Source organism: Colletotrichum phormii, assembly GCF_030913505.1.
Source record: "Colletotrichum phormii strain CBS 102054 chromosome Unknown BDP81scaffold_7, whole genome shotgun sequence".
Lineage (NCBI taxonomy): Eukaryota > Fungi > Ascomycota > Sordariomycetes > Glomerellales > Glomerellaceae > Colletotrichum > Colletotrichum phormii.
In genome coordinates, this window is record NW_026851449.1 from 754,826 (window position 1) to 779,302 (window position 24,477).

The 24,477-nt window shown below is 53.8% G+C and overlaps 6 protein-coding genes across 6 annotated transcripts; 3 read left to right on the forward strand and 3 right to left on the reverse strand.

Annotated features, from left to right (window-relative positions):
• Positions 1 to 388: 388 nt before the first annotated feature.
• Positions 389 to 1,184, forward strand: BDP81DRAFT_203391 (uncharacterized protein). Its single transcript, XM_060582572.1, has one exon. The coding sequence runs from the start codon at positions 462 to 464 to the stop codon at positions 894 to 896; it is 435 nt and encodes a 144-aa protein (XP_060446795.1). The 5' UTR covers positions 389 to 461; the 3' UTR covers positions 897 to 1,184.
• Positions 1,185 to 2,422: 1,238 nt separating this feature from the next.
• Positions 2,423 to 4,338, reverse strand: BDP81DRAFT_424411 (Got1/Sft2-like family-domain-containing protein). The gene is made up of 4 exons (XM_060590133.1): positions 3,728 to 4,338; positions 3,395 to 3,515; positions 2,889 to 3,039; positions 2,423 to 2,830 (listed from the first exon to the last, which is right to left on the reverse strand). Exons 1-4 carry the CDS (start codon positions 3,948 to 3,950, stop codon positions 2,678 to 2,680), a joined length of 648 nt encoding a protein of 215 aa, XP_060446796.1. The 5' UTR covers positions 3,951 to 4,338; the 3' UTR covers positions 2,423 to 2,677.
• A 1,378-nt stretch (positions 4,339 to 5,716) lies between these two features.
• BDP81DRAFT_424414 (uncharacterized protein) lies at positions 5,717 to 5,997 on the reverse strand. Its single transcript, XM_060590134.1, has one exon. It carries the CDS (start codon positions 5,988 to 5,990, stop codon positions 5,823 to 5,825), a length of 168 nt encoding a protein of 55 aa, XP_060446797.1. The 5' UTR covers positions 5,991 to 5,997; the 3' UTR covers positions 5,717 to 5,822.
• A 4,108-nt stretch (positions 5,998 to 10,105) lies between these two features.
• Positions 10,106 to 12,147, forward strand: BDP81DRAFT_203471 (helix-loop-helix DNA-binding domain-containing protein). The gene has a single exon (XM_060582574.1). The coding sequence runs from the start codon at positions 10,324 to 10,326 to the stop codon at positions 11,929 to 11,931; it is 1,608 nt and encodes a 535-aa protein (XP_060446798.1). The 5' UTR covers positions 10,106 to 10,323; the 3' UTR covers positions 11,932 to 12,147.
• Positions 12,148 to 12,842: 695 nt separating this feature from the next.
• On the reverse strand, positions 12,843 to 15,140 carry BDP81DRAFT_459925 (nitrogen permease regulator of amino acid transport activity 3-domain-containing protein; the record flags this gene model as incomplete). Its single annotated transcript, XM_060593596.1, has 3 exons — positions 12,843 to 13,800; positions 13,857 to 14,253; positions 14,306 to 15,140. 3 exons carry the CDS (start codon positions 15,138 to 15,140, stop codon positions 12,843 to 12,845), a joined length of 2,190 nt encoding a protein of 729 aa, XP_060446799.1.
• A 2,761-nt stretch (positions 15,141 to 17,901) lies between these two features.
• On the forward strand, positions 17,902 to 19,213 carry BDP81DRAFT_316459 (choline/ethanolamine kinase; the record flags this gene model as incomplete). The annotated part of the gene is made up of 2 exons (XM_060584176.1): positions 17,902 to 18,633; positions 18,692 to 19,213. The coding sequence occupies 2 exons, from the start codon at positions 17,902 to 17,904 to the stop codon at positions 19,211 to 19,213; spliced, it is 1,254 nt and encodes a 417-aa protein (XP_060446800.1).
• Positions 19,214 to 24,477: the final 5,264 nt, after the last annotated feature.

The following is a 24,477-nucleotide window of genomic DNA, read 5'->3' on the forward strand; positions in this document are numbered from 1 at the left end:
GGAGAAAATGAAGACTGAGAAGCCCGCTGGATTGCTGGATTCCTTTCTCCATTTGCATATCCACGGCCCACGCACAATTCTCCTCTCTTTTGCAATGAGTGCCGGTTGGACCGCCTTTCCTCTGCAGTCTGCGTTGCATCCAATCCTCTGAATACCCATGGCACAGAACTGAAGAGGATAACGGTAAGCGCGGCTACGTTTCTTCTTGTCCGAACTTCCAGGACCTGTATTACATAATCACGGATACACGCCCTCTGTCTGACGTTATACCTAGTTTGAAGCCCTCGTCCCACGAGCGTCTACTGCAGCCTACAAGTACGAATACGTCGCATCACTGCGCCACACACACACCGCCACAGGGCGTCTCCTTGATCATCAACCTTTGGCCGTCCTTCTTCGAAAGCTTTGTTTTCGGAACGACTTCCGGGCCGTTTGGTGCACTCAAAGAGTGCGCAAGGCATATGCCACGGTGTACACTATCGAACCCCTCAGCCAGTTCAGTCTCAATGACTGCCTCTCTCACATTTGTTGCCTTAGCTGCCTTAGTCATCCTCGACACCCTGAGGACGACATGGGCAATATCAAAGACAACGATTTCCCATGTCCGGTTCGCCTACGCGGTGGGCAATTCCCGACCCTGGTCCCAATTCTTTTCTATGTCTTCTTCCTCATGGTATCTGGTGGTTTTTTTGTTTTTTTTTACGAACAATAACCCGGCCGGCCATCCCACTCCTTTGATACAAAGATGCGCGTTCGTGGTTCACCTCGATACAACACAACTTTGTAATCCAATGCATCATGTCTTCGCCTGCCCAGAGCCGAAAAGGCTTAGCAAGCCCTGCGCAGACAGTCAAAAAACGATACGGGGGCCAGCCACACTTGCCAGACCCCTTTGAAGTTTGCTCACACTGTCTCGACCTTCACCCACCGCTCCCATGGCGTAAAAGGCTCATTTCAATGCAGAAACCCGGATGATTTTACCCGGCGTCTTGCCGAAGGAGCCCGTTCGTAAGAACTTTTCTACAGGGAATCCCGAGGGGGTCTCGCGTTAATGAAGGTATGTCTCTTTTTTTATTCGAGGATGATAGAGACAGGGGCTGGGAACCATCGTAACCAAATAACATCGAAAAAGCTCATCTAAGAGGGTTTGCGCGCACACGCCTGAACACGGAAATTTCGGTCAACAACCTGTTATCCCCCCTTCCCTCTTTGGCGAAGCTTCCCAGGATCCCATCTCACAATCAGTGCTTCTCCACCGGTGCACTTGGGGCATTTATCGTTTTCTCTCGAATGAAGTGGACTGACTCGTCTTCCGAGCCTTCCTGGCCGTGCCGGGATCCACCATCCGAAGTGGGCACTTCTTCGGCAACTTTTCCATCCCCCGTGAGGTTTCTCCCTTTCGGCCCCTGATTACCCTTTCTCTCAGCCTTGCAATGAAACCGAATGCGGAATTTGGGGGGTTCTAAGGCGGGTTACCCCACAACCCCGAGAGTGTCACTCGAGAGGTGAAAGGAATACCAAAGAGAGAGAGAGAAAAAAAAAAATTGACATTTCCTCTTTTGAGGGTTCTCGGCAGAGGCTAAACCGTCGATCATTGTGGGACCTGGCTGTCTAGAGACCCTTGTTGAAGAAGCAAAACCAAATGAAAATCCTGAGAAAAGAAAGCCGGCATCCAAGCACACGACGCCTGAACTTCTGAAGACATTGACCAGTAGTATGGGATACATTCAACGAAAAGTCTATGCTGTGTCTTGTAGCGTTTCGACATTTTTGCGAGGTTTCTTCCCACTACCTGGGGGCAGTTCCTGGCCTTTCCAGTATACGCGTGAAGTACACTCCTAAACCCCAGGACTTTCCAACACAGCTACCTTGCTAGGTGAGTATACATAGCTAGCAAATGAGCTCCTTCATTTGGAGATCTCCATGTAGAGATGAGATGCTCTACTTGAGCCAGAATAAAATATAGACCTTCCTATGCATGGGGGAGTAGTCACTCGATGGCCTTCGTTCATGGTAGCTCCCGGCAGAAAAAGCAATAGCAAAGTTTAAGAGCTGTTGAAGCCAGGAGAAGAAACCGTGCTACTTTTTGACGGCGACTGATCGAGAGGATTTCACAACTTGGAATACCTGGTAGAAAAGAAGACCTTTGGGTGAAAGACAAAAGGGACATGTCGAAGAGGAAACCTGATCCGTGAACTAACAGCTTGCCGAGAGTTGAACCATACCCGTGAGAAACGATGCCTGGATTTTCTTTATGAGTGTTTTCAAACTTGGTCCTGGATCGGTTGGTTCGTTGTTGATACAGCGGGATGGCCAGGCAAGCAGAGGCAAGGCTGCAAACGAGACTCATACCGAAGACGAATAAACGAAATCATCGTGACCGAAACGTTGAACATCACACCCGGTCGAGGAACCGATCAAATTCAAAGTCATGCCTCTCTTATTAGTGGCGATTTTGAGCGGCCAGGTCTGCAGCCGAATGACCCCGCTGCCTGGTACATTTACGTGAACTACATTTCGAAACCTGCCAGTTTCCGACATCCTTTTGCCCACTGTATGTCCCACTATGTGTACAATCATGAAGAACAATGCCGACTAGCTGCCGTGAAACAATCATCCATAATCATTTCCGTCTTCATCTTACAAGGTACATGTATACAACACGAGAGCTTCAAGCTCAACCCGTCATCCAGGCAGCAGCCCTTCTGGCACCGAACGTGGTGGCCACGCGCAGTCCGCTCGAACCCATGGGGAAGTAGCTGACCAGGTACCAAACCAGGCAAGCTAGTTGAATGATGGCCGAGATCAAGGTCAAAATGGTGCTGTGAAGCTGTGTCGGAGTCAGCCGGCGTGCTTCCGCCTAGCAATAGGAACGTCATGGAACTTACACCGAGAGAGAAGTACATGGAAAGCCCGAGCGATCCAAAGTAGGCAGCAGTGAAGGGCAAACGCTGGCCGGAGACAAGGTGTTTCACGTACGCCGTCGGGCCCATGACGGCCGCGAAGGACGCCAGGAACAGGAGGGAGCCAAGTGTCCATCTGAGTAACGATAGCGTTAGCGAAAGGTACGCAAATTGAAGATGGCGACCGTCGTATCAACGCTAAACTCCTCGAGAGTCCTCATCACGCCGTTCGGTCACCGGATAAGGTGTTCATAACTAGCTCGCTATGCAAGATCATCTGGCATGAAAGGCGGGTAGATGCAGAGGGGCAAGGCTACATTCGGGTACGGCACAATAGGTACCGATCCAAAGATATCTTTGTCGATCTGCCGCGCCGGCAACTAGCCGGGTTGATAAGCACCCGTGGGGTGATCCTCCACGGAAGAGAGCAGACCCGCTAGTGACAAGGCGCAGAGGGCAGAGGGTAGAGGAATGGAAACGTGGAAACTTACAGAATCACAAACTTGCGCGGCCGCACAGCTACGACCGGGAACAAGGCGAAGCAGATGACGAAGCAGGCGAGGGCGCCCAGGTTACAAGCACCAAAAATGAGTAAACGGTCCCATCGACTCACTAAAGTGGAATATACTACGTTAGCATGGCTGTTCCGGAGAAGATGAAGCGGACACGACAACACCACTTCGTAAGCCCGCCTGCTCACATGGCAATCCGAGACATGGTAAACCACAACTAGAGGCTATGCCAGCTGCAGGGGCGTTGAGAGCTCTAGCATGAAGCTGCTAGAGGTGATGGGAGGGCAAAAGCACAAAGACGAAATGACTCACGCGTTGCGAAGGCCTCCTCCTCTTCCCTCCTGTTGGCAGCAGGCAGAGGCGCGCCGGCGCCCTCGGTTGTCGGGAGCTGTATATAGCTGTTATTGCCAAAGGGGTTGAGGGACTTGATCGAAGACATGAGGCCGGACTGTTGCGCCGTATTGACGGGCACATCCTCGTCCCGTCGCGACCAGCCCAGGGAGTTCATCGAGTCTCTGAAAGAAGCGGACGCCATCGTATCGGTGGGATATGAGAGCCGAGAGATGCAACTATGACGTGCTACACGCAGGTGTCGATGCTCCCGCGGAAACCAAGTAATTAGCAAAGATGCACGCAAGAGTGGGAGCGTCCTCTTTGTGTGTCGAGTAGTATGTGGTCAAGTGACAAGTAGCCCTTGACAGTATCGGGGGCAGTTCGCTCGGAGTCGGCTTGCGGAGGGACTGTGATTGGGTGGAGGGCGACTCCGGGGTGGCCTCCGTCGAGGGTGTTGAGAGAGCACGGGAGTAGATGGCTGGTATAGCGCGGCAGATGAGCGTCAGGAAGACGGGTGTCGAGCTGCTTCTCCACAGCCAAGATGGTCAGCTTGGTTGATATACAGGGTCATGGTCCATGATGGAGGGGAGGGTCGGAAGGCGCATACGATTAAATGTGCACAGGAGGGTGGGCTATTCGGAGACCACCTGTTCGGTTTGTGATGCGACGTAGGCTGGTCTTGATATCTTGGTGGTGGCCTAGTGTCCGCGCGTACCGCACCGCGTAGCTATAACGTAAGTCTCAGAGGCAGACGCGAAGACCAAGGCGAAGGCAAAAGGCAAACGGCGAACGGCGAACGGCCTTCAGATGGAGGGGGGGCTAAGGCGGCTGGTACACGAGGTTGATAGCTTGATGAAGGGGGTGGGGAGGTGATGGAACGGAACGGAGGTTGAGAGAGAGGCAGAGGATGGAGACAAGGCAGGGTGAGCTTGAGAATGTCTCAGAGCGAAGCAGCGCAGGTGCACCAGGTGCGGTTGAATCCGGCCAATCAACGGCTGCATTCTTCCCCGGACACACAGACCATCCGGCGGCTGCAAGTACGTACCCATGATCCCCCGAAATCCGGGCTTCAGAGGTTCAGCCAACCAGCACAGCCACCAGCGTTATCGGATTCTGGTCCAGCACTTTTGAGCACGTCCAGCACCGTCCAGGTCGAGTCCAGTTCCATTTCCTCAGTGTCTCTGGGTGGGTCCACAAGGTCATTCTTATCCTTAATCGGCAGCACATGATTGGAAGCCTTCTCCCACTCCACACCCGACCCGACCTCCCAGAGGCACTTTGCAACCTCTACGTCTGTCTGCGAGGACTGCGATTCTGACAGGTTCACCATCATCTACCTACGTCGTTGATACAGTGCGGCTGCAACTCTGAGACTTGCTGCTGGTAGCCGTGCAGGAGGGGGAAAGTCGAGACCGCATCGAGCAGGTAAAGGCCAGTTGGGGTAGGATTGCCGCCGGCACTCGTTGCGGAGCCGACGATCACATCTTGGCCAGGGGTGGGTTTCCCAGCAGATATCCGTCTTGTTATGCCGTAATAATGGTGATGATTGTCTGAAGAGAAGTAAAATGTTCGGAGACAATGTTTGAGATATTTGTCACTGCCGCTGGCACCGCCCATCAAATCACGATGCTCTCCAGGTGTTGAATAAATTCGCAAGTATCTTGGATCAAGAGCCCACGTTACACACAGTATGTATACGCCACAGGGGACAAGGCTCGAGAGTGCTTGACAGCGGCGGCCTCTTGATTGTCTGAGGTGCTTGCCAGACAGTGTGTGTGTGTGTGTGCTACCCCAAACGGGATATACCCAGGATATCAATGTATGCGACAAGACGGCGGTCAGGCTCTTTGTCTTTCTGTTAAGCGAGTCATAGTCAAGGTAGAAGGCGATAAGGCAAAGGTTCGAGGCGGTGAAGATGTTTGCACCCGTTCCAGATCTTGCGAGTCGACAAGCCTATGGCACACATAGGTCTTGCATGAACCTAGCTGGATATCTCAGATTCGCGGATAAGGGCTCTCTCCCTTCCATGCCTGATGCCAACAAGCCGACATCTTGGGCATCGACAGGGCTTCACCTAGTAGGAATGTGTTTGCTGGCGGCGGTTGCGTAGGCCTCTAGGGCCATGTCGTCCAACTAGCAGTCGAGCCGGCCATGGACCGTGGCCGCCATGGGTAAGGTGTTCTGCGGGGGGTTGAGAAAACTGGTTTCTAAACAAGGCGATGCGAATGAGACAGAATCCCATCTCTGAGCCAAGGGCTTTCTGGGGCCTTTCTGGCCTCGGGTTCCTGGCCGGTCAGTCTAGGAGCCATGGAGAGCCCAGTTTACATGAGTTCGTGATGTCTTCTTTTGAGGGAAAGCCAGACATTTCAAGTGCATGACCACCTTTTTCTTGCCGATCCTTAAGCAGGTCCCCATGAGCGTCTTGAGTCGTCGCGGCCGGCGCGGGTCCAGTAGGTGGGTAAGTTGTCTTAGCTGTCTGACTTGGAGGCATCACGGGGTCCGGCTGCCCTCCATTTCATCCCGACTCGGACCAAGAGGCTGCCAAAACGTCCCGGTGAGGATACAATGGGGGTGCCACCCCCGGAATATGGGACGAGTCAGGAGATGCAAGTGAAGTGACAAGCCTCATCCAGATGATATAGTGTCTGTTAATAGAAGACGGCCTTGATATAAATGCTAGCGCGTTTCCCTTCTGTGCCGGAGAGAAAGGAAGAGGAGAGAAGAGAAAACGATTGAGCAAACAAACCTCAAACAACACAACAGACCGATTCTCGACTCTCGAGTTACGTGGGAAACACAAATCAAGAGGAGGTAGGTGGAGATGCCCCGTTCTGGAGTTGGCAAACGAAACAGAACAGACAGGACCCAAGAGGGAAACAAGAGTTGACAAGGGAGGACAGAAACAACCAGCTGAGATCCGGATCCAATGCATCAGAGGCCCCAAAGTTCCTTACCTTTACCTCGACTCACCGACGCACAGACCATCGATACAAGACACAAGAGGAACGCGCTTATTTGTACGAATACAGGCTTGCAATCGCATATCATCACCACCGACCTAGACGCTGGAATAAGACCAAGATACCAACAAGTAGACGATACCTACTACCTTTACCTTGCACACAGCCGGACATCACCGCCCGGGTTCTCTGGAAAGTTGGAACATTCAGGTATAAAGTTGGTCACTGCTTAGTGATCGCGTATACGTTTGCGCGAGTTATCCAAGAAATCCCAAGCCGCCGGGTCCGAAACCCCTGCGCATCGGCGTCGACATTTCGGGGAGCTCTCACTCCGGTCTTCAAATGAGCACGTTGAGTCCGTCTCGCCGACCCTCTTTTGAACCGACCGGGAGCTTTGCTCCGGACATCGGCAGGCGGAAAACCTAATTTTGCCTGCATTGCCCTCGTTCTTAGGAAACAACGGCGATACTTGGAGCGACAGCAACCAACCAACCAGCCCACTTGCCTAGATCCTATTTCGAGGCAAGTACTCTGGACTGTACCTACCTCGACAAACCAAGCTGGAAAGAAGGCAACGAACGCATTCTACCTGCCTATTTCATCTTGCTCGAGACATTGTCTTGTTCCCTGCTTTTACACGCAAGAAATCACTTCATCTGCGTCTACAACACTACCCTGATATACCTTACTACGAATACCAACCTCATCTACACCCTAGCACCGTGGGAAAAGATGCACATCTAGCGATCGACAGGGATCATCGCACACTACCACTCCGAGCCGGCTTCCGACCACGATCTTGGCCTTCCACTGAGCCGTTTCTCTCGCTCCCCGTCAAGCTTCTCCAACTCTCCAGTCGCACCCGTGGACCTGTACGGTGTACCCGCACACAGGCCGCATTCCCCACGGAGGAATTCTTTCGTCCTACCTGGAACAAACGCTCCAAAACCGCCCCCAACCAACAATACAGGACCCCAGAAACTGCTGCACGTCAACCGCACCGCTTTCCCGGGAACTATGTGAGTAAACGCCACTTCACTTTCACATCAGACATTATTCAACTGACCGCCCGTCCTTGCTGTGTTGAAGATCTAGAGAGAAAGACATACTGTCGTCACTTCCTTCTCCTCCTCAGCAAGGTTGGTACACTACTTGGCGCACCCCTCCAATCCTTTTCGCTTCCTCATGAGTTACCTAGCCTCCCCCCCCCCCCCCCCCCCCTCGTCGAGTTGTATTCCACGACTCAGCCTCACAGCCGCTTCTTCCGCCACACATTTATTATACATGGCATACCCGCCCTCTTCCATTCCCTCTCCTTGCATCGCATCCATTCACTTGCTCTCCTCTCCCTTGTTCCTCTTACTCTCGTGTCACGGATCCCATTTCTAACTAGTCCAAAGACAAATAGTCACCTTCGACTGTTTTGCTCATTGCACCTTGGTATCTGCGCATACTCAACGCTACATCCGCCCCAAGCATCTTGCATTCCTCGGCCCTTTTCAAGTATAAGCAGTCAACTGTCACTGTACCAAGGGTCCGACAACCATCGCAGCAAAGACTCCCGCCTGTCTCCGACCCGTCCGAACCGGCGGCAACCCATTTCATCCGTCGCACATTCTCACGCACTCTTGAGTGTCACCACCAAGTACTTCAGTCCGCCATCCCGCTTATACTGCGTACTAGCGGGCACTTCACAGCAAGCAAGCAGACCAGGAAGCAAGCATCAGCGCCAAGTACGGTAGCAATACCAAGGAATCAGCACACCACCTTTTCCTGGCATTGGACCCCTCCCTTCTCTTCCTGTCGACAAGAGCTGCTTTCCACCACCACCTTCGTCCTCACTCTCACCTCTATTTCCTCCTTGTGCAACGTCAAGCGTCAGGCGGAAAGCCGAGCCAAAGCGTTGTTTCCGTCATCTCTCGAGAGGAACAGCATCTACCGTTACCGTGTAAAGTTGGGAGACTGGGTCAATATTACCCACCACCCATATTCTTCTGTAAGTCAGCATCCGTGTCCCATCACTTCACATCGTCCGTTCTCCTTCGCGTTGGTCTTATTCCCTTTTTTTTGCCCCTCGGCCCACGGACCGGACTGCAGACTTGTCATGCTCGATAGCACAAGCACACCTCGAGGTCCTGAACCACAAGTTGTCTTGTCCCATCCTGGCAAACCCTGCTGTGAACCCCTTCATGACCCCTTGTCTCTGGGCCTGGATCACCCAAGCCTTGAGGCGTGCTTCACGCCGCAAAAAGTATCCGTATTCCATTCCAGCGGAGTGTTCTAACCTCCCTTGCAGCGGACGCGTCCCCATTTTGTTTCTTGAACAGACGCAAAAGACGCTGCACCCTCCGTCACCAACCTAGCCCCAGCCCCAGTCCCAGTCCCCGTCCCCGTCCCCCGTCCCCGATTCTTCCTTTCCCCCCAAACCTACCTTACCTTGCTCACCTTAAGGTACCTTAAGTACAAGGTACTTGGGTACCCCTCGCCTCTTTCCCCCGCCCTCGCCCTCGGCGTCTGGCATCGGTCTCCCGCATGGGCTTTTCTTAGCACCCCATGTATTAATCGTGCACTTCAACGAATACTTGACACTACACACGTCCTTCTCCTTCAACACAGTCCTAAACTAATTTGTTCCCCAGCCCAGTCCAGCGCAGCCGTAGCGCCCAGCCCCGAGGCTCCTACACCAACTTCTTACTCATACCTACTTTCGCTCACCCGCACCCGCATCGCACCGCTGCGCACCACACTACAAACCCCCGGCTCCCCGACACCGCATTTCCATCGCAACTTGACAAGACTCAACTTTCTTCCTCTTCTTCTTCTTCATCACCTCCCTCCCTCCAAGACCTAGTAGCCACTTGGTCCTCTGTCGCTTTCCACTTCTTCCGCAGCTCAACAGGCAGCGACTTTCTACACATCTTTATGCACTTGTGCGACAGGCGACCCAGATCGCAAACCTTGCCTCGCTTACTCTCGCACTCTCAGTCTTTCGCGCACGCACACACGCGCCCCCTCTTAACCGCCTCTCGCCTCGCTACCATCTTCGACGCCGGCTTTCCTTACTTAGGACGCCATCCCCGCACCTTCCACAGCACTGCAGTGAATGGCCGTGTAACAACGGTTTTGTGTGCTGTCGACCAACATTACATATTCCCGGCATTTTTCCCTTTTGCTCGGTGAGTCAGTCCTGCCTTGGTCGCGCCTTCCTTCCCGTACCCGCACTCCTCTGCCACTCACTCTCCCTGCCTATTTTGCCTGAGTGGCGTTCGGAACTGCCTGCGCCTGTGTGGAGAATATCCGCATGTCCAACCGCCGGTTCGTGTCAGTCCGACAGGAAAGCAAACCTGAGCGCAGCGAACCTCGGAGCATCTTTTGATTTGCGCAACTTTGTCATCGTATTCGGTCGCACCGCTGACAAGTCGACTCGCTACAGCTATAAACTCTCCAGGTCAAACTTCCCTCGAATCTTTCCAGTATAACAGAGCAGCCTGTCACTGCACTTCTTGACGAAAGAGGCGGTGTGAGCACTACAGGCCAGCGAGACCTCGCATAATCGCCGATTCAGCGTATATCTAGAGGCAAATTCCAATCAACGCCGTGTCAACAGTAACTACTATGGCACAACACGGCTTCGGCCAGTTCAACGGTGGCCACGGTGGAGGTGGCGGCGGAAGCATCGATCCCAACGACTTGGCCATGGGCGCAAACTATGGATCATCCTACTCCAACAACTATAACTCCAACTCGGGAAACACAAATGGGTTTTCGAGCGGCTCCGCCCTCTTTGGAGACGATGAGCTACTCGACGGCCTCGGAAGCCCGACCGAACAGCCGTTACATGGCCGTGGCCAGGACTTTGGTGGCGGAATGTCAAACATGGATATGGGCTTCAACCAACCTATCTACGGCTCCCACCACGGCCTAGATCAAAACCACATTAACGGCTACTCCAACACCCCCGACGGTGACCCCATCCAAAGCCCTTTCGTGCATAGCTTCAACAACTCGGGCTTTGGCCAGATGCACCATCGCCAGGCGCTCGGCACTTCACTTCAGTCTCCCATCTCCTACTCGGGCTCGCCCTTGGCCGGGTCTGACCTGACTGGTGATGCCGCCGAGACCAACTACCTTCACGCTAAGAACAGAGCTAGAATGGCACAAGCTATGCAACGGAAGAGCTCATCTTCCAACACTCGCAGCCCCATGACTCCCAAGTCGGCGATGCACTCGGCACCTATGGCGACCCAGGAGTCAACTGGCTTCGGTTCTCAGTCCATCCGGGCCCAAGGCATGCATGAGAAATCACCATCCGGAGGTCAGTGGATGCAGACCCCAACAGGAAGCATGGCAGCGTCATACGGCTCTGGCTTCTCGTCGCCTATTCAGCCCGGCCTCGCTCAGCTCAACGAGGTCATGATGAAGGGCGGCACATCGATGCCTGCAAAGCTAGGGGCTCAGCCCGGAGGTGCGGTTTCCTCTCAAGAGATGAAGCGGAAGCGGCGTCGGGAGTCTCACAACCTCGTCGAGCGACGCCGCCGAGACAACATCAATGAGAGAATTCAAGATCTCAGCAGACTAGTGCCCGCGCATCGCTTGGAGGATGAGAAGATCCGCAAAATGATCCAGAATGGTACCCCACTCTCGCCTACATTGTCCGGCATTTCGAACCCCTCGCAGGCCACCTCGGGCCTCGCCGGTCCCGGCGCACGCCGCGCAGCTGGCGCAACAGGCAATATCACGACCGGCCTCCCCCTCGAGGACAAGGACAAGGGTCCCAACAAGGGAGACATCCTGAATGGCGCAGTCAGTTGGACGAGAGATCTGATGTGGATGCTGCACCTGAAGCTGCAGCAGCAGGAGGAGTTGATGAACGCCATCGCGGAGCTCGGCGGCCATTTCCCGTTCGAGCTCACAGAGGATGAGAAGCGCATGCAAACCGAGCTGATGGAAGCCATCTCCAAGAACGAGGTTCCAGGGTACTCCCGCACGACCGGATCTGGTCTTCGAGTACCTCATCACACCGACTTTCGCGGCGAGCCCATGAATGGCTCAGGTAATGCTGACGGCACCTCTGTTAGCCCTGGCGCCACCAACGGCACCGGCCTCGCCAATGACCTTAACGCCGGCAGCGAATTTTGGAATGACCCGGATGATGATGACAGTGGTCCAACTTCGCTGAACTTCAAGGAGGAAGACGAGTTCGGCATGGACCTGACACAGTAGGATGGACTGTTGGAATCCATGGCGATATCCCTGTCGTCTCTATTCTGATCCTACTGCGCTCATCTTCTCATTTCAAGTTCCTGCTCTGTTTTATGCATTCGCGCAGCCATGGTCTCTTTGTTGCATCCAAGCGCGTTGGGGGACGGTCAAGGATTTCGGTGGGCGACGGCGTTGAGAGGTATTTTCAATTACATGGGTGGACGGAGGCTTGCCAACAGCCAGTGAAGCACAACGTGAAGGAATGGGATGTGTTTGGTTGAGTAGGCTCGGGGTTTTTTTGGGTTTTCATTTTCTGTTCTGTTTTCTGGGTTTATCAAGCATCATTCTTACTGGGAGACGTGATACCTCTGGGTTCGGATGGGCATTGCACAAGGTCTTTTTTTTTTTTCCTTTTCCCTTTTAGTTTCTCTCTAATTTACAGGGCGGGCGGGCATGGGGAAGGTTCGCGGGTTCGATATCTTTCAGGCAAATCTTTTCCCAACAATGGTCTTCTCTTCTCCCTGTCCTGGAATTATTTCTACAATCTCTTCTCTCTCAATGCTCACATGCAGTCTCTCAGGTTTCAACACATCTGTTTTGGGATCAACTCGGTATTTTTCTTTTGGTTGTATCTACCTGACTCTTAGTGGCGTGATTTGTTTTTCCACCTTCCCGCGCGTCCTTTTGCGTTTGGCATATCCAGGGGAAAGTAGCTTCCATCTGCTGCCTCATGTTTTTCCCGCACACATACAATGATACCCTCCCTTTCTTTCCAGCCGTATGTTCCTATGAATCATCACATAACCACAGTGCCTCCATTCTTGTCTCGCTCCCCATGTACGGGACTCTTTAGTTTGCCGCCGCATCTCGTGAAGTATGTATCCATTTGAAAACCCGGCTTGACATGCCATGACACGCAAGTGACCAAACGCCTACCAGTGCCTCACACACAGCAAATGCTCGCTCATCGCCGTTAGCAGGTTCCACGCCTCCTTACGTTTCATGTCTTCCTGCAACGCGATCCTCTCTAGAGCCGTCTGCCCGTTAAAGTACTTCCACATGGCCTGCCACGCCTTGGCTACCTTGGGATCCTTGAATCGCTTGCCAATGGCCGCGAGGTAGAGCGACTCCTTGCCCGTCGCCTTCTTGGCGTCCACGATGATATAGGGTGGCATCCGCGCCAGGTGCGGGGCCTCGTTGGTCGACGGATGGTCCGTCGCCATGGGCGGTAGCTTGCGCGCGTGCGCCGTGGCTTTTTCGGCCGCCTCGCGCTGCGTCTTCTCTGCGATGCGCTCTAGGCGTGCCTTTTCTGCCGTCTGCTCAATGTGCGACGGGATGTATGCTGCCATGCCGCTGCCGGTACCGCCACTTCCACTACCACCACTGCTGCTCCCTGCCTCAGACTTCCCGTCTGCCGCGTCAAGCGCTGAGCTACTCAGAGGATTGCTGGTGCTGAGGGAAGAGGTATCCTCGGCGTTGCGCAGTTCGTCGCTTTCAAGCTTGTGCTCGACTTCGTAGATGATCTCGGGCCAGACAACGACGTAGGCGAATGTGCACAGTTGAGTGACCCACGCACCGCGCATGAGCCACGCGAGCATAGCGAGGTACGTGGGCCTATGAGCCTTACTCGGGCAATAGTGTTTATATGACCTCGGCGCGTACGATAGCTCAGCGAGGAAGTTGGTGAGAGGTGGTGCGAGGGGGAACGTCTTTTGCCACTCGAGGCTTGCCCTGGGGAGGTTGCGGGTATCGCAGTTTGGTGACATGATGTATGTGTCGCGGGCATGGAGGGGTGGAATTGCTATAGCACGCCGCCAGAATATGAAGTGTTGCGCGTACTTGCGCACCTGGCTCAACGTCAAGACGTTGCTCTGGCCCACTTGATAGAAACTGAATGGGCATTAGCAAGAAAATATGATGGTCTTCAAAGGGCTCTCGCAACTTACGATTGTGTAGGCTTCGACAGTCGGGCGAACTCGACCATGGCTACAGTACTTGGATCCAAGTCTGCCTGCAGTTCGGCGATGATCTTCTTCTCATCACCCATCAGCAAGAGAGCAAAGTTGCGGTCCAAGAAGCCGGGCTCATCTAGGGTGTCTTCGCCGATGAAGGAGTTAGCAGTCGTCAGCCAGAGACCCCTCTGTTCTGTCTGTCCATAGTTGTGCAAGTCCGTGACGTAGAATGGCACGGGAATCTGTACAGATGGAGTGACTGGACCCAATACCGTGTCGAGCTGAAGGGCCGCAATCTTGTTCTGAGAGACGGCTTCGTAAATGTCCTGGACAGAAGCTGCGAGAGACGATGTTGATAGAATCTCGTCCCATAGCAAACTCATTTTGCGCCCTGGTTTAATATCAGCAACTTACATCCAAGAGTGCTCCGTAATATGGCTTACTGTCTTCCCGCCCCTTGTCCTTTAAGGCTGAAATACGCTTCGACTCTTTCCACACAAATTCGCTTCGCTGTTGGCAGTACTTAAATGCCTTGTTGATCTTCTTAATGATGTTGAGATAGAGTGTCTCGATGAGCTCTTTGGCTTCATGTTTCTTCGGATTCAGAAAGAACACCAAGTTGAACATAGTCATTGATGCGCGCTTGTCGTCAGGCTCGTCCTGTTGGGGCTGTTCTTCTTCCTTGGAATCATTTTGCGACGCATCAGCGCCGTTGGGGGCATCTTCAGTGTCCTCATTTGGTTCGATGTCGACAAATACCGCCGACTCCTCCGTCCGCACAGACTTGGCCCTCTCTGACTTGGCCTTCTTGTTTTTCTTCTTCTTCTTCTTCCATGTTCCACTCTCGGGAACGTGGATGGGATAAGAAACACAGAATAAAGGATCCAGAGAGAGTTGGAAGAGCTTCTTGTGATAGGCTCTCCCTGGGGTCAGAATACTGGCAAGATCTTTGGTAGGAAACCCAGCCACATGCTCCCATGGAACGATTTGGGTTCCGTCTTCGGTGATCAAGTGGTCATCCCCAGCAGTCCATTGTTGGAGCTCGTCCGCGTTAGCATCGGAGTCGAGGGATGCTGAGCCGGGGGCATTGAGACGCTCCAGTAAGATATCGTCGTACTCGGCCGAGCCATCAGCTGGCTCGTGACTTTTGGACTGCGCGTTGGGCGGCAAGACATGGGGTGGATAATGGAAGACGAAGTTGGGACCATCACGAGACCTGTTGATAACCAGCGCTACTGCCAAGAAGTTGGACGGATTCGGGAGCACGGGCGGCGCCATCTTGGGAGCGATAAGAGATCCAACGACGGTTGTAAAAGCTTATGACAGGGCGGTCAAGGGCTCCAAGATGTCAACAGTGCCGTGCCCGGCGATCATCGCCCAGCAGTCCTTGCCGTGGCGGCTGTGTCTGTAAGGAGAGTCGGCAAGACCTGGGTGTGAATTAATGCGCCAGAGGAACTGGCAGTCCACACTCCATGGGACTCAGGCCGGCAGGATGAGAGTTGTACATGCGGCTATTTGTTGTGGCTGGGCTGGACCGTAGATGGGATAAGGGAGGTCGCGGGTTCGATCCGATCTGATGTGGTAAGTCCGAGGTTGGATGAGGATGGTGGCTGGATCGTGGGAAGTCGATGAGTACGGAGTATGGCCAATGGACGTCGTAGTCCGCGGTACGCATCCGTGCAAACGGCCCAGCAGCTACCGGAAGGTCCAGCGTAAGGTGGTCCGAGCACCACCGGTCTGGCCCCGTCAACTTACTGTGCAGTAGGCGGCACTTCAAGGTGGGGTTGAGGCTCTCAAGGTTTCGGCGAAAGACAAGAGCGAACACCCGGCAAGCCCCGTCAATCCAGCGACCATCCAAAGGGGCTTATTCTCATGCGAGAAAGCGAACTTGATACTATCGCTATCGCATACCGGTACCTTCAGTTGGTGATTGGAGTAATTAGTGTTAAGCCAGAAGTGTGGCCCGTTTAGAGATGCCTCTTAAGCAGCCGATTTGAAGCAAAGATGAGACATGGCATCCGACTGCACTTCGTGATCTAGTCGCCGGGCTGGACCTGATAAGACTGCAGGAGACGCGAGACACAGAGTCGGTGAGCCCTCTCCTAGGCTAAGCAGCCCTCAGTCTGTGGCTTGAGCGAAGATAAAGGTGCATCAAGGGAATGCGCCTCTGCTACGGTCGGGTGCGAAACGAATATACCTACGGAGTAGTTGCATGGCGATATGATTCCCGGTTCCGGGTCACTAATAAAGGTAGGACCGTCATTCAAAGTTGCATTGTAGAGGTGGGCGATTCGATACGGGTTTCCGTGCTGATCATGTCTGGGGAAAGGGACAAGGAGAAGAAGCCTCAGAGAAGGTGGTGCTCTCAGCTCCAACGATGACGAAATTCTGGCATGGCCGCTGGGAATCGGAAACAACTATTGGATGGGTTGGATGAGGGGAAGCTATTGAGACGGCCCAGCAGGTGCTACGATCCAATCCAGGCTCGTCAAGCCGTTGTGGCTGTCACACTGCATTACCGAGCAGCTGCAAGACCCTTAGATGACACTGCTAAGGATTCTTGAAAGAACCCAATGCTTGTGGTTTAGTACGGATACCGGCCATCCACCCGTCCAATACCTAGCTCGAGGTGTGGAGGGGGAGGGGAATACCTACCTACCTACCTACCCAGTTGCAAACCGCGTGCTACCGTGCTACCTTGCTGTGTACGAAGTAGAACTTGGGGAAAGGGAGGGAGGCAACAATGACGGTAAGGGCGCCTCAAGTCGTTGTGGTTTCGGACCCCCATCCATTTCCTCGTGCCCAGACTCTAAGCCTCCAAGGTGGTGGACGGGAGCGTGCCTTGGTCCCCTCTCCTCGGTACCTCTTGCCCATGCCGTGACGCTCGTGCCACGCGTCCTGCGCAGAAACAGAGACACGGCCAACAAACAAGGGCAAAGAAAAGGCATTCCAGGTTGAGCTTTTGCTTGAGGTCTGTCCTTGCTAGCGGAGGCGTTGTTGGGAAAGAGCGCCCGCGGCAGCTCCCCGGCCTCCCAATCATAACGGGTTCCCACTGCCCCCGCTCTCAGAGACCCTGACCATGAACATTGAAAATCTGCTCCATCAAAAGCCCTTTTCCTGTAAGGTAGGTATCCGTACGAGTATTTGGTGGCATTGGGGGGGCCTTGAAGGAAAGGGAAGGTAAAGCAGGCCCACAGATGTGGCGGTCGTAAGTTGAGGAGAGCACGAGGTAATTGGTTTGGTCTTCAAGTGTGGTATCCATAAGGTCCCTGAAGGTGGAAAGTGGAAAGTGGGAAAGTTGCTCTGCTCTGCCTGCACCTTCTTCACATGCTCTCGCTCTATCTACGGAGTATGTGTCTCTGTTCAGTGTCTCCAGTCTCCCTTCTTCCTTCTGATTTTCCACCTCGATTCGTTGACCGACGACAAAAGAAGATTAGCCACACGCACATACCGTAATTTCCCCAACGCGAATCTCACTCTAAACTACCAAACGCACCACATCACTTCCGAGAGCCACTGCCACTACTCCCTAACAATACTGGCTTTTTCTTTCACACCTTGAGGGATCCGCACGAGGAAGGAAAAAGGTCTCGTGCTCGGCCACCATTATCTCGAGGGCGCCAATCCCCAGTCCATTGCCCCCCGACTCTCTCTCATCTTTTTCCCAATATCAATCTGACAATACCCACCCTCCTCTCCTCCCACTCGCACTTCTTTCTTCCTACACACCTGAACCACCAACATATCGCCCTACTCCTATCCGTATTCCGCCCGGTACCATCACGTTCTGCACCTTTCCCGAATAGCCTCGCTATCCTTACTACCCCTTGACGTCTTGCGGACCGCCTTGAGCCCCTTTCCGCGATTATCCAGAGTGCCATACCTAATTACACAACACCAACGACTGAACAAACCGCCGAATTCCACAGGGGCATCCTCATCCAGCGATTGACCTCTTTGGTATTGTCTTTGCCCTTTCGACATACCCCTTCCCTTTCTTCGCCCACACAATTCCCTTCTGTCATCCCTTCGGTCAAATATGACCCAAGGTGAAAGCAACGGCCACCCTAACGGGTCGGTGCTGCCTCATGTTCGAACACTTCCCCTTTTCTACGACAGCGAAGATTCCCAGCAATCTGCGACTAGTCTAATCCTGACTGTTCGACCAGACTGGGCCTCCGACGACTCCAACATCGAATTCGTTCGCTTCACCGACGGCATTACCAATACCCTACTCAAGGCCATCAACAAACGAAAGGGTTGGTCCAAGGAGGATATAGACAGGGAGGCCATCTTGTTGCGCGCATTTGGAAATGGAACCGCCGTCCTCATCGATCGCGAGCGCGAAGCCCAGAACCATGAACTTCTCATGAAGCATGGCCTTGCCCCCGAGCTGCTCGCCCGGTTCCAGAATGGTATGCTCTACCGCTTCATCAAGGGCAGCGTCACAGCCCCGGAGGACCTGAGGAAGCCACACATCTATCGAGCTGTCGCCAGCAGGTTAGCGCAGTGGCATGCGACTGTGCCCTGCATTACACACCAGACCTCGACCAACGGCAACGCCAAGGGTCACGATCAGGACCTGAACGCCATCATCGAGAACGCTGCACCTGGAAAGCCTGTGCCAAACGTATGGTCAGTAATGCAAAAATGGATATTGGCGCTACCCAGCGACACACAAGTCCAGAGGGAGAGACAAGACAAGCTTCAGAAGGAGTTTGAATACATTGTGGAGGAGTTCAGCCAGCGCCCTGGGCTAGGTGTTGATGGTGTAAGTCACACAGAGCCGCCACAATCCGCTACGATCGCTAACGGTTCTCTCGTAACAGCTAGTTTTTGCCCACTGCGATCTGTTGAGCGGAAACGTGATCGTATTACCGAGTGCCCAACCTGCTAAGGGCCCCAAGAAGGAAGCCACAGTGACATTCATCGACTACGAGTATGCCACGCCGTCGCCAGCCGCATTCGATATTGCCAACCACTTGGCCGAGTGGGGTGGGTTCGACTGCGACTACAACTTCATGCCCACCCAGTCCCAGCGTCGAGAATTCATCGAGGAGTACATCCGCTCATTCTATAAATATTCCGAGAGCAACACAAATGTTGATATCGAGGCGGAGGTCAGAAAGCTCACACACGAGGTGGACCTCTTCCGTGGAGTGCCAGGATTCTACTGGGGCATCTGGGCTTTGATCCAAGCCGTCATCTCGGAGATCGACTTTGATTACGCCTCGTATGCGGAAACCCGCCTCGCCGAGTATTGGGCGTGGAAGGAAGAGAAAGAGGGCAGCAGGGCAGCAGCCGGCAAAGAGAAGCCCCTGCGCGAGAGACGTTGGGAACAACTGGAGTGAAGTGAGGACATTGATCCGATCGGGTTCACTTGCCATGCTATGGAGATTTGAAGACAACAGTCCTAAAAGAAACAAGCAGAAAGAGGAAAAAACAAACTTTCCAGGGAGATTTGGCGAGGAAGAGTTTCTGTACGTCAAACTCAACTGCGAAACAGAAACGGATTGAAGCAAGCGAAGCATAATATCGACAAGGGCCGGCGTCATTCAACATGAGCTCGACGAAGGCCGGGACAGAGCTCCGGGGCGTTTAGGGGAGGGGTTAGACGGGGGCTTTCTTATATAATCCATCCATCAAATACCACGTAAAGAACGAGAACTAGGAGAGAAAACTGGCTTTCTTGACCAACACAAACAGAAACAATGTTGCAATGTTGCAATGGGAATCGGGCTAATTGAAGCGAGATACCTGAAACAATACACACATAAACGTACCTAAGTAGTGTTCTTGGATCAAAACAATCCTACGGTGCTGCCAAGGAGATCAAACTTTCAGTCGCCTGCGCTAGGCGACCCCAAGAACGACTCCAAGACAGAGAGATTCCAAGTCTCCAACCCAAAGTTGGACCCGGTTAAGACTGAAGTCCGACAAACATGTTTGGCAGCAAGGTATCAATAGCCACCCCCCCCCCCCCCCCCCCCCGAACCGGGCCAAGATACCCGACGGTCCCTTTCCGGCCGAGCAGTTCCTTCCCCCGCCCGCCCCCCGTTTGGCCCCCAAATCCAAACCGTCTTACCGGCTAGACGGATTGGATTGGGCGTGCTGTGGGCCACAACCGCGCTGGGCGTGAGCTCCTAGGTAGCCTCTAGCTACGCACCTAGCCACCTACGGTGGTCTATCCGTACTCCGTACTCCGTACCTATCCAGCCTCTGGTAAAAGTTGGTATCCACTGTCTGTCCCATTTGCCTGTCGCGAGTCAAGCAAGTGGGTAAAAACGGCTGCGATAGAGTCAATATTGCAAAAAATACGCAGTACTCCGTACAAAAAAGAAAACAACAATGTGTGGCCCGCAGCGTCGTATGTGTGTGTGATATCTGCGAGCTGCAAGCACATGTTAAAATTGAGGAAATTCTGCCCACCTCACCCTTCTTTCGTACCTACCCGTATTGCTTCGTACTCTTGTCAGTCTGTATTTGTACGGAGTACCCTGCCCGAGCTCTGAGACACCCACACCCCTCCCCTTCCAAGTTCCGATCTCATTGTTTCCTTCAGAAAGTGCAGAGCTTGGACAAGCAAGCACTATTGCACACACCCTCCCGTCCTTCTCTCCTGGAATGTTTTCAGCCTCAGCACTGACCACATCTCTGGCGCGCGGGCACTTGAATGGGATCGATCTCTGTGCACTCCATATTGCCATCAGTGCGTCGCTGCCGATACAGAGACCAAACTTATCGATCGTGGAGGAGACGAATGCTGGTATTTGGGGGCGGGGGAGAAGAGGACCTGGCAACCTCACACACTGCCGAATAAACCAGGGTCCCTTCACGCCGTCCGTACCTTGCCTGACCTAGACACACAATCAGCGATAACAAAAGGTATTTTGCCTAGGGCTGAGTATAAAAGAGGCTCAAAACCAGCAGCAGTATATAGTCATAAGACTGCTTGCCTGGGTATAATAACAACATCGGCAAGCAGCACACAACTAACAGTGACACGGACGACTTGCGGGTACACGCCGTCCAATCCAGATCTGTCGAGTCGACTATGGAGATCGAAGGGGACTCGGGAGGCAGCCGGCTGCCTCGCTCGTGTCTCTCTCGGAATGAGACAAGCGGGTAGTCGAGATTGACGAGAAACCTAAAAGACTAGGAAGCCTGGTGACGGGGCAGTAATTCCGCTGTTTTCCATCCCATCCTATTGCACTTTTGCAGAGGTTTCGTTTCGGAGGCTGGAGCCGCTGGGCCAACCGTGCTGCTTCTGACGCGCGTGGAACTAGCAGATCGAAACAACGGGTGAAGGCTTCGCCGATGTGCCTATTCAAAAATTAAATCTGGCGGAACGTCTGAATTACCAGAGGGTTACGAAAGCGTGTCTGCACCGCGCCCGAGACGACCCTGACAGATTGCCAGATTCTTGATGAGACACCTCGGCCATCTCCTTGGTATCTGGTACGTTACCGTCTATTCACGAGGCTTGACTAATTTGCCGTCCTGTACGATGATGTCTTATTCGGTACCGGATCCAGGGATCAGGATACTAGCCGCCGGGGGGGCCAGGACGAATTGGCTTGCAAGGAGGATGAACTCCCCCACTGGACCGAACCAGAGCCAGCAGATGGCCCGAGAGTCATCGGGGGGTTATTCATGTCGATACAAAGTGTGCCGTACGGTAGAAAACGTTCGACCAACCAACGTTCCAGAAATGCCAAATAGCAACCTCTGGATACTAACTCGACCGGCCGCCAGGAGGATGGTAGAGTTGCCAGGTGTGGTACGGGCAGTGATGGGTAGATGGACGGCGTGCTCCTCATCTCCTGCTTTCATCAACCACAACTCAAAATCCAGCCACATCCCTACCTTGAAAAACTTTTGACTTCATGGCAAGACACGGCTCATGTGCCATGGCGAACGAGCCATGAGCACGTACCAGGGCATCATGGTCTACCCATGGTGTCATTGCAGTTTATGCCGCGAACATTTGAGGATTGTCGAACTCTACGTGCCCTTCGACGTGAACAGGGTTTATTCGATGTCTTGCGGGCCCTCCCAGTTGAGCTGAACTCTCCCCATCCTGTGTGCAACGGCCAACTTGGCAACATATCGCTTTGTGCTGTCCAAGGAGAGTTTTCGGCTCGTTAAGTAAGTTGTCTTAACCGTGTTAGATGATGACCCGACGCGCACGACTGTAAGCCGGGGCTTCTGGTGCAAAAGAAGGATGTGGTCAAGTCGGTCTCGTGTCCGAGACGTTATGTACGAATACAGAGGACCACTTGTCCAATATCTTCTTCGTACACTCTCCGGTAAAGTGACTTTTGACTTCGTCCAAGAGGAGGACGGCAGGAAAAGGTGGAGAAAAGAGGCATGGGAAGAGTTCCAAGAGAACCGTCCGTCCAGTCGTTGTGCTTCGATCGAGAGACCGCTCGCCAGGCCTGAGGCCTAGAGGTACGGCCAACCCCATCCGCCGTGTGACGGTCGACGCTGCATGTCTATCGCTGCTTTAAAGGCGGGTTTGCTCTCAGCTAGCTGTGGTTGTGATCCACCACCTTTCGCCGTCACCCGCAGCAGCTATCTGCAGGTTGTAACGGTGACTCGGCACATGCTTGTTTCTGCCGGGACTGCCCCCCAGCATCGTACCACGGACTCCATGGCCCACGTGGAGCCTAGCAAGCTGGTCCGTGTGGCGTGGGCGTGTAATCATACAGACGTGGGTTTGGCTCCAAGTGCCTTCTAGGTGCATCTATGACGGGAAACACCCGCGTCGTCAAAAGACAGAGCGAGATGAGATTCGAGGCGAAGACCAGTCAGGGTTGTCTTCTAGGAGCTGTTGCGCAGGCTGGGCTGGTGGCTGCGTAGACCGGCGGGCAAGGCGGAAATGTCGCAATTTCTTGCCCACGGAGGGATCCCCCTGCACTCGCGTGATGCTTCGAGAACCGCCCCCAACCCGGATAGAACCTGACGTTGCAAGCTTGAACTAGCGAACGAAAAGCCTAAGGGAAAGCAAGACCAAGCCCAGCAGACCATGGACGCTCATTATTAGCTGCCGTGTAATGTATCCGTACACAATCGCAGCCCGGAAGCTCGTAGGCTGTAGTTGAGCCTCGCTAATGTGAAATTTGGCCCGCTGGCATACTAAGAGGTTGAACGGTAAGGGCAGCGCGTGGTCCCCTGCACTGCCAATGCAGCTGACAGACGTCAAGACTCGTGCGAGGAGCTCGAGACGAAGCCGAAGGGTACACACAAACAGGACGGAGTCGACGGACGGACAGTAAGGCTAAACGGACGTTTAGCCTGGTCTCGTCTGATGTTTTTTTTTTCTTTTTCCTTCCTGTTACTAGTCGGCTTTTGTTTGACTTGGGGGCAGCGGCCGGCGGTCGGGGAATCGGAGATGGCGCAAGCGGCCCCACGTCGTCGACGCCCACAGCCAGGCTCATGGGCCCCATGAACCCGTTGGACGGAGGTTTCTGGATTCTCTAGACTAGTATCTTTCTCCGAGGCCCTCACTTGCCCGTCTCTCTGGTCGCCTTTTTCTCAGCACCTCCACTCCCAAGGCGGGAAATAAAGGGGTAAAGGACAAAACTTACCAGGAGACCCTACCAGAAGGTAAGGATGGAATCCATGGGACAGGTTGACGCTCAAGGGGTTGGAAGGCAAACGTGCCAGACTGGCTGTGGTCGACTGAGAGAGTGTGCGCGGCGGCTGACCACCCCCCTCGACGACACAACGGTTGTGAACTGCTTGTCCCTCTCCTCTTTCTCCAGCCCGCAGTAGCTCGAGATTCCGTGATGTAGCAGTCATCATGAAAGCAGCTCGAGGTTGCGCTGCGACCACGTCGACAGTATGCGGCGTGAAGGCAGTTGGGACAGAAACGCGCTCCGTTGCGAGCTGCTGGTCAGAAGAGCTAGGAAGCTAACCGGCCAAGCAAGTGGCTAATGTAACTTGGTAGGGAAGAAGCTGGGATGAGGCGGGGGTGTGGGATGCCAGACGACAGGGACTCGAGATGTGTGCATTGCTTGTGGCCCATGCCCCGTGCGAATCGGAGGGCGGTACGGTTCCAAGACGGGCGTCATTGAATGGGAGACGGGCGAGGTAAGGCCGAAAGGGGAGCTGATAAGAGGCGTAAGGCGTGCGAGACCAACCTATACTCGAATTGCCCGCTCCCGCCTTACCTGCTAGATCCAGAGATGCTCATGGCGAAGTTGTACGGATGGTGTTGCCACCGGTCGATTCTGTCTGGGGGTGTAAGAGAAAGGGGGACGAAGGGAGTTGGAAGGCCACTAGGTTCGAGAGCGTTAAGGACAGGCTGAGCGTGGAAGCGGAAAGACGATAAGGACGGCATTGCCAGGCGAGCCAAGATGAGGCAAGGCAAGCATAGTGTCTGTCCGGCCGTGGATCGGATGCGCAGGTACGGTGAGGGTACATCGAGACCCTTGGATAAACATCGGTCTGATGGCGGCCGAAGTCTCCCACAGTGCGCTCAGGGTGATGGAGAAGGATGGATTGTTGGTGGTCGTCTGTACTCTGTCAGTAGTGAAGGGCAGACTGTCAAGGAGTGGCGTCGAAGCTGGAGAAAAGGAGAGAAACGACGGTCCATGATACTGTTTGGTGC